This window comes from Protopterus annectens, chromosome 2.part1 (assembly GCF_019279795.1).
Source record: "Protopterus annectens isolate FY-2018-M chromosome 2.part1, PAN1.0, whole genome shotgun sequence".
Lineage (NCBI taxonomy): Eukaryota > Metazoa > Chordata > Ceratodontiformes > Protopteridae > Protopterus > Protopterus annectens.
Window position 1 is genome coordinate 1,474,461,754 of NC_056729.1, and position 19,348 is coordinate 1,474,481,101.

The 19,348-nt window shown below is 39.9% G+C and overlaps 1 protein-coding gene across 2 annotated transcripts in view; it reads right to left on the reverse strand.

Annotated features, from left to right (window-relative positions):
- Window positions 1-19,348, reverse strand: part of CFAP74 (cilia and flagella associated protein 74) — a 3,161,205-nt gene that overhangs the window by 1,073,473 nt on the left and 2,068,384 nt on the right. For both annotated transcript variants that reach the window (XM_044062943.1, XM_044062944.1), the window contains exon 23: window positions 7,218-7,391. In XM_044062943.1, coding sequence (XP_043918878.1) covers window positions 7,218-7,391 — 174 coding nt within the window. The remainder of the gene's footprint in view (window positions 1-7,217; window positions 7,392-19,348) is intronic.

The following is a 19,348-nucleotide window of genomic DNA, read 5'->3' on the forward strand; positions in this document are numbered from 1 at the left end:
GAGTAATCCAAACTCTAATGGAAAAATTCCAGACACTGGCTGAAGGAAGAAGGTACGGGCAGGAAGTGCCCCCAGCCTGTGAGACATACAGAGAAGAGTCATCTAATTTTACAAAAGGTGGGCTCAACTGATAAAATTACAGCTTATTTTCTAACATGTAGATGGACTGCTTAACAGAAGGGATGCATAAAAGCTGAGTGAGCTTAAATGATACTACCATTTTCAGTGGAGAGGCTCTGAAAAATCTCTTTCATCCAAGATCTGATGCAAGCTAATAACCAAGAAAAAGTGAAAGCAGAAATACTTGCATTACCCTAACAGGTAATATCAACTTGACAAAACATTGAAACAGATAAACCTGTGAATCCGATACGACAGAGAAGGAAGTGTGAACAGACGATCAAGCCCTCAAATACACAATTCTCTATTTACTTCTTTTTTTGTATGATAAAGTAATTAACCCATTTTTACTTAAACATGTTATATTCTCCCACAACAGACTAACCCAGGCAGTTTATCCACTCCACTGACAAGGCACAATGAAGAAAGAAGATTAAATTGGAAAACAAATATAAACCAGAGAGCTGCACACACTCATCCAGTTTTGGATAGGAAACTAGCACAAGCACTGATGAATTCTAGAAGAATAGTAACTACAACATATTCAACACACACACACACATATACATATTTTAACATTAAACAAATAAACAATTCTCAAGACCTTAGTTGTAGATTCACACATCAATATAAGTATTGTATTGAAAATCAACTTTCTCTTTTTTGTAACAAAATAAAAAGGACAAAGAAAAAGGTGCAACCACATTCCAAACTTAGATGAATATATACCTTCTTCTATTGAACTATCATTGAACTATCATCTACTGTTGCTTGCAGGTTTAAATCTCCTTCTCAAATGCCTATTTCCAGTACTTTAACTTGTTTAGCAGGCATTTCCATTGTCAAATAATTTAACCATAACTCCATTCTTTCTTCTATCCTCCCTCCTTACATTTTCCTTACATATTTTCTTCATCTTTTTATGCAATTAAACATCCTCCAAACCTATGTACATTTCCTATACTACCACTTTTTTTCTGATAGTTGAGGCTATGGCTTACTCCTTCCTTCTTTTTTAAATGACATACTTCCTATAGGTTCATAGGTTGGTACTAAGCTATCGGCCCTAAAGCCTATGCAAGCCTAGCCATAACAATACCCTGGAATTTTTTTCCCACAATATTTACTTCTCTGGGCCCCTGTCTAGCAAGGTGAATGTCCCAGTTATCACTGTCTTCCTGATTTGACCTCTCATGGTTTTCAAATGAATGAGTTAATCTGACCATCTGGTTTTGTACTACTTCCGTGATATATTATCTCCTCCTTCATGTCCTTTTTTGATTTCATTATGCTTCCTTGACCGTCATTTTATCTTATCCCACTTCCTTATTTTCTTCCCAGCTATCTCTCTTCTTTATCTGCTAATGTATTTACTATTCATTTACTTCTTCAGTTTTTGGGGGCTATTTTCTCTTCCATCTATTAGAATAACTTTTCCCCACTGTCATTATTACTTATATTAGCTTTCATGTTTTTGCTGGGATTTGTGCATCGTACCCCAAAAGAAGTTGATTTTTTTATTGAATCTTATACTCCAACTCTTGAAGGTGTTCTTCAATGCTCCCTAACTGTGGACTGTCCCAGAATATATTCCTCCAGTTTCCTCTTTCCCCTGTATCACACTGCCAGCAACTTTTCTGTCACCCCCTAGGAACATATTCCTTAGTCTAGCAGGCATATAGAAATATCTCTATAAATCAAGCATTGACAGTCAAATTTCATAATTCATTGTTCCTTTGTAGCATACTAGACCACTGCATTATTTTAATCCATTCTTGTTTTCCTATTTGTAATTGCAATTCTCCTTCCCACCCTACCTTTATTATGTTCCTTCCTTTCTCCTCTTTCCTTCTCAGTATCCTATATTTTCTGACAAAATCCTCGTACTCAGTCCACCTTACATCCTTCTATCATTTATCTCATTTAAAATTGTCAGATGAGCTTCTTTCTATCCTTATCTCCACAGATAGCCATGCCTGAATCTTTACCATTGTCTTTGCATTAGCAAATATGCTTTTTAGCATTCTTATCTATTCTAATGTGAAATCCCATCTTTCAAAAGAATTGAACATGTAATAACCATGCCTGACTCTAGCAAAGCCCCTCGCCACATCTAATGATAAAATGGCCAAACCTTTTTTCTCCTCTTGGGCATCTTGCATTAATAATAATGTTGTCAAAATGTCATCTGCTGTTCGTCTTCCTACCACAAACCTGTCTGATCTGTGTGGACTATTTTTGGAATTATTCTTGTCAATCTTTCTGCCATAATTAACACAAAACATTTATAATAATGGTTTAATAGTGATACTGACCTATATGAGGATGGAATGAGGGGGGTCTTCCCTTCCTTATATATAACTGTAACAACTGCTTCTCTACAAGTTCTAGGTATCCTCACCCTTCAAAACTGTATTAAATAACTTGACCTACATCCCTTCTATGTCAGCCTTCTCTAATTCCCAAAACTCTATTGGGAGTTCATCAAACCCAGTGTCTTTCTTCTGGCTATTTTTTGCCAAATCTTATCCAGCTTTACATGTGATCGGGGACAATAGTTTCCCTTTATCTTCATCCAGTACCTCAGGTAGCCTTGGCATCTCCCATTTCCCCCCTTCATCTCTCCTACCACCCCTCTGCCCTTTCTCTCCAGCATACAAATCTTTATAATACTGAGCAACGCAGTTTAATACCTCTTCTTGCCAATCTTTAATTTTACTACCTTTTCCCGCCTTCATCTGATATACTCCCTTTCCCACTTCTTGCTGTTTTAGCCTCACTGTCTGTACCTTAGTATGTTTCACTGTGTCAGTAAAGTATATTTTATCTACCTTGTCTTTTTTAACTCATCTCAACTTCCCATTTTTACAGGGTCTGTTTTATTTCCCTTTCTCATTCCTTTACTCGGTTTCCTCCTTACCTGTTGTGTATCCAGAAATTCATACAGCATTTCTTTTTTGCTTACCCTTAGAAATGCTTTCTTTTGTCTCATCCATTCCTGTATTTCTTTTCTAATATTTCTATTACTTTCAGCCCAGCTATCTGCACTCCAGGCTACTACTTAGTTGATGATCCTCTTTACTTATCAACCGTATTTCTCCTTATTGTGTTCTGCTTCTAATAACTATCCCAGAAATCTCCAATGTGTATCTAACTTCTTCCCCTGTAATACATACATTTTTGGTGAATTTTAGCCAAGTAAACATACGGAACACAATTTGGGGCTGTATAGGTGCATTAGGATAGAAGACAATGTCACACAAATGAAGTTGTTTTACGGAATCCCTTATGTAACCTACACCACTGTGCTGAGTTAATACTCTAAATTACATATCAGGTCATTATGGAAGCAGATTTCCCTCACTTCCTTTATTTCTGAGGTTATATGAATGGGTGGAGTCCCAAGGATCCACACAGCACAAGAAGAATGGTGAAAAAAGCTTACCCTTCTCAGAAATAGATTTGATGAATAACCTGAATGCCAAAAGACAGAAAATACACTACCAGTGTGAGTAGGGAATAGTTCAACCCGAAAGAAATCTAGGTCTAAAGACATTACTCTTACACGTTTTAAGTTAAAACAGTGGGAAGATTCCCCTTTAACAGAAACCAGAAGTAAGGCATAGACTATGGATAAAACTGCAGTGTTTTTAGAACTGCCACTCATCCTTCCCCATTTTGATGGAGCCAGTAATTGTACTGGCAAAAATGGAAACTTAGTTATGTTAACTGTTAATTCTTCAATCCTTCCCAAACACAATGTTAAGCTGGCCCCACAATCATTCATTAAGGCACATATGGAAGTGGAAAAATGAAAGTGTTAAAGAGGCTTTGTTGGCCTGGATTTTTTCTGCCCCAGAGAGATTTTGCGGATGCTTGTCCCACGTGTCTAAATGTCAAAAAAATGTCTGTGTAAAGCCTTTCAGTGTCCCTTACAAACAGTGTCAATAAGGACTGCCATGAATGCAGTAGTTCATTAGTCAAGATTTTGTGGGTGGGGCAGAAATACATATTTGGTAGTGCTGGACTATGCAATCCATTATACTGGGGCTGTGCCTTTACATACAGCCTTTGCTAATGCTACTGCAGTAGAGCAGATGCTTATGTTTGTAGAATGGGGATATGTAAAGCAATTTTAACAGATGAAGGGATCCCTTTCATAACTAAAGTCAAGAAGGAATTCTGCTAGCTGTTGTAAATCAAACAGCTTAGAACTTTAGCATATCACTCACAAATGGGATGTTTAGATTATTATATACTGGAGGCAGTAGAAGCTCTGTTAACCAATAGACTTACATTTCTAAATGTGATACGGAGCTGCTGTTCTCTTTTATGACTTAAGTTGAGTGATGAAACACAGAATATTGAGTATAGGAGTAAACTGAGCATGGTAAAGTTTTAACTTTGTTACAGTATGTAAATGAAATCTGAGTAATACAGACTCTCTATTTGCAGTCCTCTCTTGCTGTAACATATATTCAACGAACTTCCAGTTTGTAGCTTATTATATTTTTTATATATGCGTACATTTATGTATGTATGTACATATGTGTCTGTACTATCACATAACAGTAGTGCAAGGAGCGAGTCGTTTACGGTCAGGACAAATCAGTTACGTTCTTCAGTAGAGTGAGATCTGACTTTAACAAATGCTAAGCACCCCTGCGTAACTTGTTAAGATTGGTTCTCCCACTAGGCAGTCAAATCTGCCAGTACAAACCAGCAAAGACAGTGGCAGAATAAAAAAAAAAAACAGATTTGCTTCTGCCTGCTGCTCATACCGACCGGTAACATCTTTCTGTCTTCCAGTTATAAACTTAGAAAGTAGCTAGAATAACAGGATGGGTGCTCACCTGCATTTTATGAAGTATATGAAGCCTGAAACTCAAATCTATGTCATTATTTTGTTACTTCAATCCTCAGTAATTTGTCAGAAAATCACAGATTTTGTGAGGAACAGACCAAACATATGAGGCAAAATCCTGTACATTCTAAGTAAATCTGTACTGGCAGTAATGGCAAGGTGAGTGTAAACATACCAGACTCCATTACACCATCCTTCTGATAGAGCTCACTAATTGCTGCTCAGGTTTGAAAGCCGGTAAACAATTAGCACTTTTTTTGTTTAACTAGTAATACATGGAGCACATAAAGCTCCATACACTACAAAGAATTATGACTGGGTCTAAGATCATAACATTTAAATATGTGTTCTTGACATGGATGTCAAGACTCCTCTCTTGAGCTTTTCTCTTGAAATTAATTTCTTGGCATTTAACACATAATAAGCAGGTTATTATCGCTAATCCGCTCATAATCCTCTATATTTGGGATTAGTTTCCTGCCTGTCCTCTGCTAAATGCTAGGATAGGCTTTGACTCCCCACAAAAATATAAATTATGTGTGTGTGTGTGTGTGTGTGTACATGTATAATTATATATATATATATATATATATATATATATATATATATATATATATATATATAGATACATACACACACATACATGCACACCTACACATATGCACACAAACATATGTGTGAGTGTGTGTGTGTGTGTGTGTGTGTGTGTGTACACATGAAATCTGTATTTTTCACCAAGGCTTATCTCAGTTCTCAAAGAAATCCCTTGAACAACCCACCTACTTGGTCAAGAAAATAAAATGAATGCATTTAAGTACAGAATATATTTTTCCCTGTGGCTGTCTCGATTAGCAATTTTATTCTAATGAAAAAAATATAGGAAGTTTACCATTAGTGTCACTGGTACTAGAAGTAGCAGTCTTGCATTTTATGATGGAAGATCAGAAGGCTGTAGGTTCTATTCCCACCCCAGATGCCTGGATTACTTTCCAGTACTGGTATTGCAATGCATAACAGGTGGGGGGGGGGGTGCTGCACTCATGAGAGTGATGCCCTTCAGATGACAAAATTAAACCAAGGCCTCATCTGCCCTGAGTTGGTGGTACCTCAGGTGAATGTAAAAGATCCCATGGCACCTATCGAAAAGAGTTGCCTGATGCCCTGAACAAATTTCCCCTTGTATTATAAATACCACCTCAGGTCTCCCCTGAAAAGAGGTCACAAGTCTACTGGGATTAACCAGGTTAACAAAGATAAAGAAATAAAAATAAAATGATGCCAATCAGTACAGGGTCCAATAAAACAATTGTCCTAACAATTTAGTGAAGGTTACCCTCAGCATCATTCATCAGTATATTTGCATGTGTAAGCTTAGATAGGCAAACCTCCTTTTCTTCCTTCCATGCTCATACCTGAACAAAACTAAAACTTTTTATTCCTACAGCACAACCATTTAGTTCTCCACTTTTGCTGCCACCCTACCAGTGTAGTACCTCTCCATGTGACACGGGAGGCATCACATTTTATTTTTCCGGACAAGGGGAAGTGAAAGTCAGTTGCCACTGGGTTCATATGCATGACTAGAGCTTTGTGAAGTGGAGTGGAGAGTGGATTTGTGTACAGAATTGATACTGGTAATTAGGTACAATTTGTTGAACTGGGTTCTGGCTTTAGGGAACCCGACTACATTTTACTGTGTGGTTCAAAAAGTACTAATTATGCATCTGTTTTCTTCATTATATGGGAAGGCATCTTACATGAGCCTCTTAATGAAATCATGAAAGCCAACTGTCAGCTCAATTTTAGTGCAGTCTTACAGTCATGTACCAGATGCACAGGTTCGAATAAGTCAAAATAAACAACAAAATGCAGAAGATGAACATTAATGTTGCAACAGTCAAACACATTTCTATTTTCCAACAGCAAAGGAACCATGGAAGAGAAACTTGTGCAAACTATAGTTACCTTACCCAGTGTACTTTTATTTTTAAATGGATTTTTACCACTTTATGATATCCAGTAATGTTTTTGTCATGAAGATGAAAGACTTGATAATTTTCTTATCAGATAATTCACCTTACCTGTGAGGCTAATATCAAAACTGCACTCTCAGTATGTAAAATGGAACTGTTTCCTGCATGAGAAGGCTATAGCATATCAAACACAGCAAACATCAAATAAGTTTGTGCCATTGACAGTAGAAAAATAAAACCAGTATCTGCTTGACTGCTACCTCTGGAATTCCCAGGAATCCAAACTCCTGAGGTAGTATGGATTTGTTGGTCAGCTGGATGCTGGTCTGCACAGACTCATAGATAGAACAATATCCAAAATCCACTTCGGTTTTGTCAAACTGAAGATCAGATGTAGTAACTACTGCATGGACTGTGAAATGGACAGGTCTGGTCTAATGAAAAAATACAGAAAGGAGTTGTTAGCATCAACTTTAAACAACACAAAGTTAAATATATGTACTTGTGAGTAAAAAGCTATATGTCTCTGTTTATAGCAACACAATTGTTTCTACAGGAACAGCTGTAATGTCTGTTTTTCTTCACTGATACTTTACTTGTTTACACAATGCTCAGTGTAATATTTTTGCTGTCTGTTATTCTTTGTTGGATGCAGCCGCATAATACTCTGCATCCTGGCTCTTTTTCAAAATAGACAAAATATAAACAAAAGTTCATTAGAAACTGCCTATTGTAGTTTATCAAGCATATTCAAACATACATTTACCTCTTTTTATTTGACCACTTCTCACCCACTTTTAGACAGGATAGTCATAATGTTCTCATCTTTTATATTTACAGTGTCACAGATTCATAGAGTTCACAAGGCAGAGTCAGTCCATTGACCATAATCACCTTCCCAATACACACCTTCATTGGGTACCTCATACCTGCAGGAGGGTTAAAAGAGTAAGGCCTGGGATGAACTTATGAGTGCCCATCTGGTTATCAAGGTTTGTCTTAAAGGATGCAAAGGTAGCTCTCTGTTTTATAACTAATGGAAGCTTATTCCAAAGATGGGGAAGCAATCAGTCCATCAGTGAGTGTCTGTGGAACTATTTGTTTTATGGAGGTATAGGAGATTAAAAAGGGTTGGGTCCTTAACCTCTACTGTCTTTCTAGTTATGTAATGTGCTTGGATAGATAGATAACATACAAAAAGGGCCATGGCAAACAGTCAGTTGTGATGGGTGAAGTCACATAATTACATTTGACTAGGAGGAGATACCTTTAGTTATTAATTGGACTAGACAGAAGGATTTTTTGACTCCTATTGCTATGAGTTGGTCAAAGGAAAGGAGTTATCTACTATGGAGCTAAGATATCTGATGGCCTTATCTGTCTGGAATGGGCAGAATTTATACTATAAGCTGCAATACTACTTTGCATTTAATTTACGCCCATGGTTTAGCCATTATTGTAGTAATACAGTATTGACTACTGAGGAAACTACAGCATACGTAGCTTACAGGCATCAGCAAATTTAGTTAGCCATATGTCTGGGTTAGAAGGTTGGGGATCCAAGAAGTATATGCCAAACAGAAAGGGTCCCAGAACTAGACAGTGAGGAACTGCATTAGCAACTTTACTGCTTCATGAGGTGAAACTTGTACTTTAATACAGGTTCTACAGGTCAGTCACTTTGCTATTCATCTTGCAGCATCAGAATTCACATTTAGGCATTTAAGCTTATTTATAACGCCAACACAGGGAATATTGTAAAATTCTTGGCCTGATCCAGTTCCACTGTATGAACTATGTGAATAGTATTTTTTAGCTTCAATGACTTTCTCAATGAAGTTTTCTAAATTAAGAGTGAATGTGTGTCTTCTGGGGTACAACCTCAGCAGTAGTTGTACCACTCATCTCAATATATTGGACAGCTCCAGGGTTTGCATGGCAGAGGACGGAGCATCCTGTGCATGCACGCACCCATGAGAGCTGGCTCTAATAGGAGTTGCACTGATTGTATCATAACCCTGGCTAGATGCTGGTGTGCTGCATGACTGTGAGCAATGTCTGCTATCAGATGTGCCACAGTTGCAAATGCCACAACCATGGGGAAGTCCTCTCCTTAATACAGACACTTCCACAACAAGTATAGCCATTGACGTGCTTAGCACTGTGACAGCATGATATACATCATCCATGATCACTGTGGCTATCATCTGGGAAAGCAACAGAGGAATGGCTTTATGGATGGTGCCACCTCCCCTAACAGGTGTGCTTGAGAGGGCATGATAAATTCTAGTATCTAATTTAGGCTATCAAAACAATCATGCATATGGACAATACACTCCCGTAAGTCATCTCACACAACCTGCTTCACCTGTGGTGGTACTAGCCTGTGCCTCTATGATGGTCCTGCACATACACTGGGTTGGTGCCACTGACACATCAACCTCAGGGGAAGGGTTGTAACAATGTCCCCAGTGTGCACCATTACCCACTCCCCTGTGGGTACCTCTCCATCTGTGGGTTCTAGAGGCAAGATTCTGACACGTCTACTTGTGGGTACTACACATTCATGACTGCTAGTGACCTCAATAATCTGTCCTCCCTGCATGGTGTGTGTGTCTCCTGGGTATCCACAGGCATATAGGCTGTGTCCATTGTTTGTCTAGGGGATGCAGTGGTGACATTTTTCATATCCACCAAATACTGTGTACTCCCTTATTGTGCCAACACATCTCTACCATCATCATCAGAGGCTGCAGATCCTCCAAAATCAGGTGGTAGCATTTCTACAGTGCTGGTGTGGCCTAAATAATTTCCTGTGAATAAACCAAAGCACACTATCCTGTGTAAGTATGACCCAGTAGCAGAAGTGGACATGAACGTAAAGTGTACAAATCATCAGCATCATCAACCCCTCTTTTCCCATTTTCTACATGGAGTTGTAGTATTGTGCCAACTGTCACCATCTCTCGCTATTCAATGCCACTTTCATACCTTCCTTGACATTCATGCCTGACTGTCGCAGGTCTTCTCCCATACAATCCATTCACCTCTGCTGGATGCCCTAATTTCTTCTTGCCATGTCCCAAATGTTCTTCAACAGATTGTCTTCTTTTACACACATGTGCCTGAACCATCATAATCTATTTTCTTTAACCTTTTCTCAATTGAAGCTACTTCGGTGTCTGTTGCAATATCCTCAAAATCTTCATCTGTCCCATATTCTGCATCCTACCACCTACCTCCGGCACTTCATTTCCATCATCTTTAGCTTCCTCAATTGCTCTGCCTTTATTGCCCAAGTTTCTATACCATACCGTAGCACTGGTCACACCACTGCTTTGTGTACCTTACTTTTCAGCTTCTTTGGCATTCTCCTGTTATACACTACCCTAGACACTCTATGAGTTGGCTGCAGCCCCTCTAATTCTAGCTTTTACCCCCTCATTCAGAGTTGTGGTACTCAAAGCTGTTGACCTGTTCCACTGTTTTCCCTTCTATCTCAATTCTCAGCTTCTGATTTTTCCAGCTTGCTTCTATTACAACTATATCTGTACTCATTTTCATCAGATGTACCTTCAGCTTTGCATTCTATTCACCCATCCTTTGCTGAAGTTCTTGCTCAGAGTCTTGCCTGTAATGCTACATCTTTTGCATACAGCAACTTTGTTGATCTGTCCCCTCCAACCTATTTGCTAATGTAGTCCATCACCAGTATGAACAACGGTGGGTTCAGAGCTGAACCCTGATGCACACCACTCCCACTGGGAACCCATCTGTGAGACTGAATGCTGTTTCTATTCAAGCCATTTGGTAATTGCACATAGCCTGCACTATCTACCAATATTTCTGGAACTTCAAATCACTACAGGACTGTCCAGATCACCTTTCTTGTGACCTTGTCACATGCTTTCTCCAAGTCTAGGAATGCCCAGTTGGACTCTTTCCTCATCTCTATCATCTTCTGAAGTATCTGTCTCACTGCAAATATCAGAATCCAAACTGCTTATCTCCCATCTTACTTTCAACTACTCTGTGTATTATTTTATCAGTCACTCTTTCCAGAACTTTCATGCATTAACCTGGGGTATGTTTTCTACCTATACTGTTCTGAGTACCATCAGGAGGCATTTCTCCCCCATCTCACCTACTATCTGGTGGAGTGAGAGGATGGCATAATGATTAAGGTGTTTATCTTACAGATGCAACATGCAGTACTTGATTCTCACATGGGGAAATTGGCTAGGCATAAAATGGCTCAAGGGCAGTTAGCCTAGTGCTAATCTATGAATCTCTATCTATCTTTATCATATCTGCTGTGATCTCATCTGAGCTTGCTGCTTTCACTGACTTCATTTTCCTTAGTGTTTTTCTTACTTCTTCTATGGTGGGCTCCTTCTTCTTCTTTCATCGTAGGCTGTGTCTGGGGCAGCACAGCTTCTGTGGTGTTTTCTTCATTCAGAAGCTGCTGCAAGCACTCCTTTCATTTGCCTTTGTTGTCCTTTGGACTGGTGAGCAGGTTGTTGTTGGCATCTGTTATGAAGGGTGTCCAACTATCTTCTTTAGCTTTCTTTCTTTGCCTTACAACCTGATACAGTTTCTTTGTGCCATCTACTGAGTCACTTCCAGAAGCTGGTGGAGTGCCTCTGATGCTTTGTACATTGCTACTGTAACACCTCTCTTAGCCTCTTTGTTAGCCAACCAGTATTCCTTCCTTGGCTGGTTTGTATATATATTTTTTTATCTCCCACTTTTTCCTGCACTTCTTTCTTTTGATGGCTTCCTGGACTTCTGCATTCAACCAGCAGCTTTCCTTATGCACCTTATTTCCATACCTGGCTCAGCCACATAGCTGTTTTGTAGTACTCACAAATGCTGTTTTGAGGAGCTGCCATTCTTCTTCTTCATCTCCATCTATTTCCTCTTCTTCTTGAGGTGCCAGACCACTGAGTAATTCCTGGAACTGTTGTGCTTTCTTTCCAGTCAACTTCCAGATTCTCAGCCTGGTCTCTGTTGACCTTAGAACCTTTTCTGACCACTGCTTGCAGGTTCATAGATTAGTATTAAGCTAACTGCCCTTGCAAGCCATTTTAAGCCTAGCCAGTTATCCCTTGTGAGACTCAAACCCTGCACCATGTACTTGCAAGGCAAACACCTTAACCATTAGGCCACCCTCCCAACCCCTGCAGCAACCAGTTGTTTATGCTGTCAGCTGTCAGTTTCACTGGGGATGACTTTTCAGTCAGTGATTCCACTACACTGTCATATCCCTTACTAGGAATAAGTCTGAGTTGCATGTTGGATACTCTTGTATGTCACTGTCATCATCATCATCAGCAACCCCCTTTTTCCCATTTTCTACATGGGGTTAGAGTGTTGTGTCAACTGTCACCATCTCTCTCTCGCTGTTCGATATTTTTGTATGTGATCTTGTGAATGATTCTCTTGCTGAACCATGCATTGGTCACCATTAAGCCATTTGCCAGACAGAAGTCTAGAAGGAACTTTCCTTTTTTATTCCTGTTGCCCCACACATGTGGACCCAGACAGTCTTCATGTCCTCTTCTATTTGTCCCGATATGTGCATTCAGGTCATCTATTATCAACACTAATTCATGTTGTCCTGCTGTATCTGATAGTGCCTGCAACTGCTGACTGAATGCACTATTCACCCTGCTGTGGGGTATAGACTGAAATTATGAATAGTCTGATTGCTATGAGTCTGTCACTAATTCAGATGACATCTCTCACTGTCTTCTGAAGCCTCTCCCTCATCAGAATATTACCATTAAAAAAGTAAATATTTTAATTGCATACCTTGTGCAAATGACTGTGCATGAAGGACTACCTGATGTTCCTGTATACCATAAATAAGACAGTTTTAATAGTTTGGAGAGTGACTAAGGGGTTCAGAGGACTTGCATGCAGTCTTACAAAGAAAGAAGTCAACATACCTGCAGCATCTCCAGCAGATCATCTCGCTAACTGCTGAAGCTCTGACCACATCCAGTACCACACTGTGGGACCATGTGGAGGTGCCATTGCCTCTGACAGAGGTCAGAAACTCCTCTGTCTTCATGAGAGGTAGTTTGGTCAATGGCCTAGCACCCACTGACCTACCTTCCCATGTCAAATGTGTTGGTCTTAGTTCAGCAGCAAGTGTTGGACAGTGGCTTGCAGCGTACCATTTCATAACTATGGTAATGACTACAAACAACTGCATTGACATCTACCACCATATCTTGTTGGGCACGGTTTCCTGTAGGCCTGGTCAGCAGCATGCAGGTCAAAGAACCATCGGCCATGGAGGTGGAGGGCATGGAGTAGCACCTCATTCTTTACACTGGAGAACTTCAGATTATGCGTCATCTTTTCACTGGAGCCTACAGTGTGTTTCTACTTCTCTTGTTTTTAGACATTACTGTTTAGGTGTGGAAAACTGTGAAATTAGCTTCCTTGCTGATGAGTGTCCCTGCAAAGTCCTTACATCAGCAATCTTTCCTTTGCCGATATAGCATGTTGTTTATGTGCCAGAAAGTTATACATTTCTATTCACACTATGAGTAATATCAGGCAAAAAAGCTTACAGAGCAAATGTCAGCCACAATACAATACCTATAACACTGCAACTAACCAAGGTGACATTTCTGTTTTTGTTCAGGGTAAAAATATTTTTTTCAAATGACATATGTGTGTAATTTACACCATAGGCAACCTTTTTGTTTTACTGAAAGTGATATCACAAGGCCTACCAGAAACTGTTTAAATGTGCTCTGAGTATGTGATGATGGGAATGTCTCCCATTACACTTAATCCTTAAGCCCAAAAATTGCCTTACCCTTGCAGACTCTTCTCAATATACTTTCTCAAAACACTTACATGTAGTGTCAAACTTATTTCAAATTATGCCAACAAGTACAATGGCTGCTAAAAAGCAGCCATACTTCACAAACTGTATTTGTACAAAGTAACATTTACATTGTACAAACAGAGCTTTACTTTGCTTTAACAATTACTCTCAGGTACAGCTGTTGCAGATTCAGAAGTTGCTGGTCTATGTCTTCTTCCATAATGAGATGGTTCTCTCTACTTACCCTTGGCACTTATAATGTGCAAATCTACTTAACTGAGTACATTGATTATGCTAATTAGGTCTCAACTCATTATTGCTTCTGAATCACTCAACTGGCATGATGATAAAACTTACTTAGCATCATGTTCAGTTGCCCTCAATACCATTCAAACACCTGAGTCTTTGAGGGCGACACTGCACATTCACAGTCCATACTATGCCATGTGGAGGTGGGGGATGGTTCTGTAATTCTACATATAATCCCATGGAAATGTCATTGCTGTACTGCCTGCTTTCTTAACAGCATAAACAGGGGTACAGGACTGCCATGTTTCCCAGTTTAAAGTGTTGTTGTAAACCATAATAATACAATACCTATATTAGCCTAGCCTGCCAACTGTCACACAAATGAGGTGTCCACTGATGTACAGCAGAGGGTACATGTAAGAACTATTTTTGGCGTGAACTGTCTGCCATCTTTTCCCTATGATTCTTCAAGGCGAGACATCATGGCTTGATAAAAAGAGGGCAGTGCTCCTTTTAGAGCACAGAGGTCATGTGTAAAGGAGGCAAAAATCTTTCTCCACCTCCTTCATAAGGCTCAGTTTGGCAGAGCTGCTCAGAGTTTGGCAACCTTAGCCAGAGATCAAGAGTGAATCTGAACTAAATCCAAGGCATCCACTACTTTCAACAAAAACTAAGTATATTTTAGGGTTGCACTGCACTTTTTGAACTATATTTTGCTGAAGTGTTGCTTCATTTTTGCTGTTTTTCAGTGCTGTGACTGTTTATTCTACACTTTAAATTTCTAGTACTTCTGCATTTCTTAGCATAGACTAGATTCAGACTTGCTGAATCTAGACTGTTTTGCTTGACTGAAGCACTAAAACCAGCCATCTTATATTAAGAGGGCCTCCCTGCACCCTTGTGTCAGAAGTTTGTGGTTCAGGACCCATCTAAGTTGATGATTGCTGGAAAAAGGCTGTCTTGGTTTTTCCCATTTCTAGTTTGCTTTAAAAATGTTTAACTTCACTTGTATTTAAGTTCTGCGTTTAAGCCGGTTTGCTCAACAGTGTTTAGCACTGCCATGTATAGATGGAAATGCTTAGAAACACAATTTTCCCTAGATATCTGCTAGATAAACCTCCTTAGTACCACTGCCTCTTTTTGTGCAATGGAGTTGCACATTGCTGCCCTGTGAGCAACTCAGCTGCACATTCTGAGGCATTAACAAGAGTCTTTCACCCCTATCCCTCCACAGCTGCTTCTGTTAGTCTTACAGCAAACCCTGGTCCATCTGGCCCATCCTCACTAGTAACTATAATATATACCTGCCATAATGGATGGACAGTTTCCCACTATTCCTCCAACCAGCCTGATTGACAACCACTTGCTCCTAAAGCAAACAAATACAGTGCATGACAGATGTAACTATACCATAAAATTAGAACCAGTCCTCTCACACAAAACAAGACATCCAACAGGTTGTCAGCGCACACCTCTCCTCTCACACAACATATGGTTAAGACACATAAACCCACATATGTGGAGGTACTCACTAAGAACCTACCTAAAAACAAGAGACCTCCCAAGTGCAAACAACTAACACATATTGGTACATGAACAGAATCCAGCACTACACATAGCAACACAAATTCAATAACACTCAATAATTAAACACACAGATGTCCCCCTCACCAGGCTGAACAAGGAAAAGGTCACAGTCAACTACCTGTCAGGTGCCAGGATCCATCAAATCATGCACACACACTCAAGTCACTCAGCAAAAATTAGTTATGACCGTCATAATACATGTTAGAGTGCATGTCTTGAGACATACTTCTCTGGACTATATGAAGACAGACATGACTGATTTCTCAGATTATGTGTCCCAGGCAGGTATGTACCTAGCCCTAAGCAGCATTCTACGTTTACCTAGGGTGATGCCACAATGCAGACCAAAAATGATTGAACTCAATAACTGACTTAGCTTCTGGTGTCACTCCAGGAGGATCCAGTATCTGTCAGCCTGGGAAGACATGGTCGAAAGTCCACACTGCTTTGACACAGATCGCCTTCACCTGTCTCCTCAAGGCTTTCAGATGCTGGTAAAGATGCTTGCCACCCCCATAGTGCCTTTTTTTTTTTTTGGCAATGTCCAAACAACATACGTTGAAAATAAAGAAAGCCACTAAAGACAAACTCAAGGTCATGCTGCTTAATACTAGGAGCTTAAAGAGTAAACTGCACTCCATGGAAGCACTCCACACCTTGGAAGATGCTAATGTCTGTGCAGTCACTGAGACTTGGTTGAAGACCGCAGAAAGCACCCCAGCCATACAAGCCTATAATACTTTCACATGTTCAGTCCCCAAAATGATTGTGAAAAAACCAAAGGTGGAGGTGTATCCATCTTCATTAAATTCAAATACACCTCGAGACTGGTGAAACTGTAAGACTCTCTTGAGCTACTCCAGGTCCAAATAACTAAAGGTAAAATACCCTTCCACACCATCGCTAGCTATAGGTCCCATACCATGAACCAGGAGAAGTACACCACCTACCTGGACTTGCTAGAGTCGCTCAGTATACAGCCAAACATCTTAGTCATGGGAGATTTCAACTATCCTTCCATAGACTGGGAGACTTACATGAGCACAAACACAATCACTACAAGGTTCCTGGACTTTGCTAATTCAAATTATTTTCTATTTTATTTTACATTTGTTAACCGGGCTAGTCCAACTGGATATATTTCCATTTTCAGCAGAGGCCCGGGGAGAAAAGCTCCAAAGCAACATAAAAAAAGATTAACATGCACAAATATGAAAGAAAAATTATGTTAAAGATATCATCGAGTATTCGCTAATTAAAAAGAATTTATGCTATTTGAGCAACACAACATAAAAGATTTTCATACATTAATGAAATTATGTTAAAATAATCAGAGAGCATTAGCTAAAGAGATAATACTATTTATGAAACTAATACCTAAAAGGGTAAGACACATATTCATAAAGATATGTGAGGTAGATTACAATACATACACAATTTCATTCATCTCATCTCCTAGTTGTAAGAATAATTTAAGACAGTTATTACTTCCCAAGGGGAAAACAGTATTAATTGGCGAAGGGAGGCAGTAAAGAGATAGGGCAATAGCTAAAGTACAGAATTAGTCAGGGTAGCAGCAAGGACATAACCATTTTGTTTTAAGATGTTTCTTGAGACTTTGTTTAAAGAGTGGAAAGGAGGGAAGTAAAGTTAGATCTGATGGTAACAGGTTCCAATATTTTCCAGCGATATTAGAAAACAAGGAGTCACCTGCCAATTTATAGGACTTGCTTATGGTAGCCAGTAGTTTGGTGGAAGAGCAAATGCCCAGGAACAGTTGATCCACACCCCCCACAAGGGGATCAAATGTCCTGGACCTGGTGCTCACCAACACGGGGGGGTCACTGTACTACCCTCTGTGAGTTGCCTTCCCTGGAAAGGTCAGACCATAAATTTGTCTCATTTGAAGTAAAGATCAAACCTGACACCTCCACAGGAGCAAAAAAAATGAAAAAGTTCTCCAAAGCAAACTATTGCCTTCTAAGTTATGGTATACAAAGTTTCAAAGCCCCTACTGACATAGCCAACAATGACTCATAAGCAGAGAAGTACACAAATGCCCTATATAGTCACTTAAACAAATGCATTGACTCGGCTGTACCTAAGAGGAACAAAATCAGGTCCTCCCAAAACAACAAGCCACCCTGGTGAACTGTAATTATAAACGAGTTATACAACAAAAGAAAGAAACTGATATCTATGAATAGGAGGAAACTTACTCAGCACAGGAAGAATACCCTACACAGATTGAACAAGCAAATCAGATATCCTGTAAAGTCCTCTAAGGCTAGTTCCAAGGCTAAATTAACATCCTTAGCTATAGACAATCATAAAGGATTCTTTAGTTACATCTGAAACCTAAAAGGGAATGCCCAGCTGTGTGATGAACTAATAGTGGATAGTACCACTCACACTGAACCTGGGGAAACTGCCAACTTGCTAGCCGACAGATCTGGCAATATCTTCACACTCCTGTCCCCACTACACATACCCCAAAGCATTCTTGACACCAGCCCTCTACCAAATATTTCCAAATAACAGGTCATGCAAGCATTTTCCAAGGCCAAAAACACAGCCTTTATGGGACTAGATAACATTCCAGGCTGCTTACTAAACAATCTAAAACAACACCTAGTTGGAACCACCTGGTACTCTCTTTAACCATAGCTTGAGCATTGGCTTTGTTCTGGCAGAGTGGAGAACAGCAACAGTAATCTCCTTGCACAAAGTGGGTCCATCAACTGATACTGGGAACTATCATCCCATAAGCCTAACCAGCCTTATCTGCACAGCCATAGAAAGAATCATCATGCACTCAAGTCACTCCACAACCAGTACAAATATGACTCTGTCACTGTCCATGTTGGAGTGAATGACTTGAGACGTACCTCCCTGGACTACATGAAAAGAGACATGGAAGAGCTCTCGGATCATGTGGCCCTGGCAGCTATGACCCTAGCCCTGAGTAGCATCCTGCCTTCGCCCAGAATGACACCACAGTACAAGGACAAAATGATTTACTTCAACAATTGGTAAGCTTCTGGTGTCATTCAAAGGGGATCCAGTATCTGTCTGCTGGGACGACATGATCGACAGACCACGATGCTTTGCCAGAGATGGTCTGCACCTGTTGCCCCTGGGATTCAGGTAACTGGCTAAGGCTCTTGCCACCCCTATAGTGCCTTTTTTAGGCAACGTTCAAAGGACAAAACCACCACCATAACAGATACAAGCATGCAAAATCTGAAGGTAATGCTACTCAATACTAGAAGTCAAAACCTCAAAATGCACTCTCTCGAGGCACTCCTAAAAATGGATAACATCGATATCTGTGCAGTAACTGAGACCTGGTTCAAGGCTCCAGAGAGCACCCCTGCAATACCAGGCTACAACTCTTATCACACTTTTCAGCCACCAAACCAGGACCGAAACACTAAAGATGGAGGAGTGTCCATATTCACCAAGGATATTCACAACACCAGGCTAGTTGCCCAACACAATGCGTCTGAAATTCTCCAGGTGCAACTAACACTAGTCAAGACTGCAATCCAAATTATAGCTTGCTACGGATCCCCCACCATGCCCCAAGATTCTCACTACACCTTTCTAAACATACTAGAAAATATTAAGATACAACCAAGCACCCTAATACTGGGTGATTTCAACTACCCTGCCATTAACTTGGAAAACTACTCATTTACCAACACC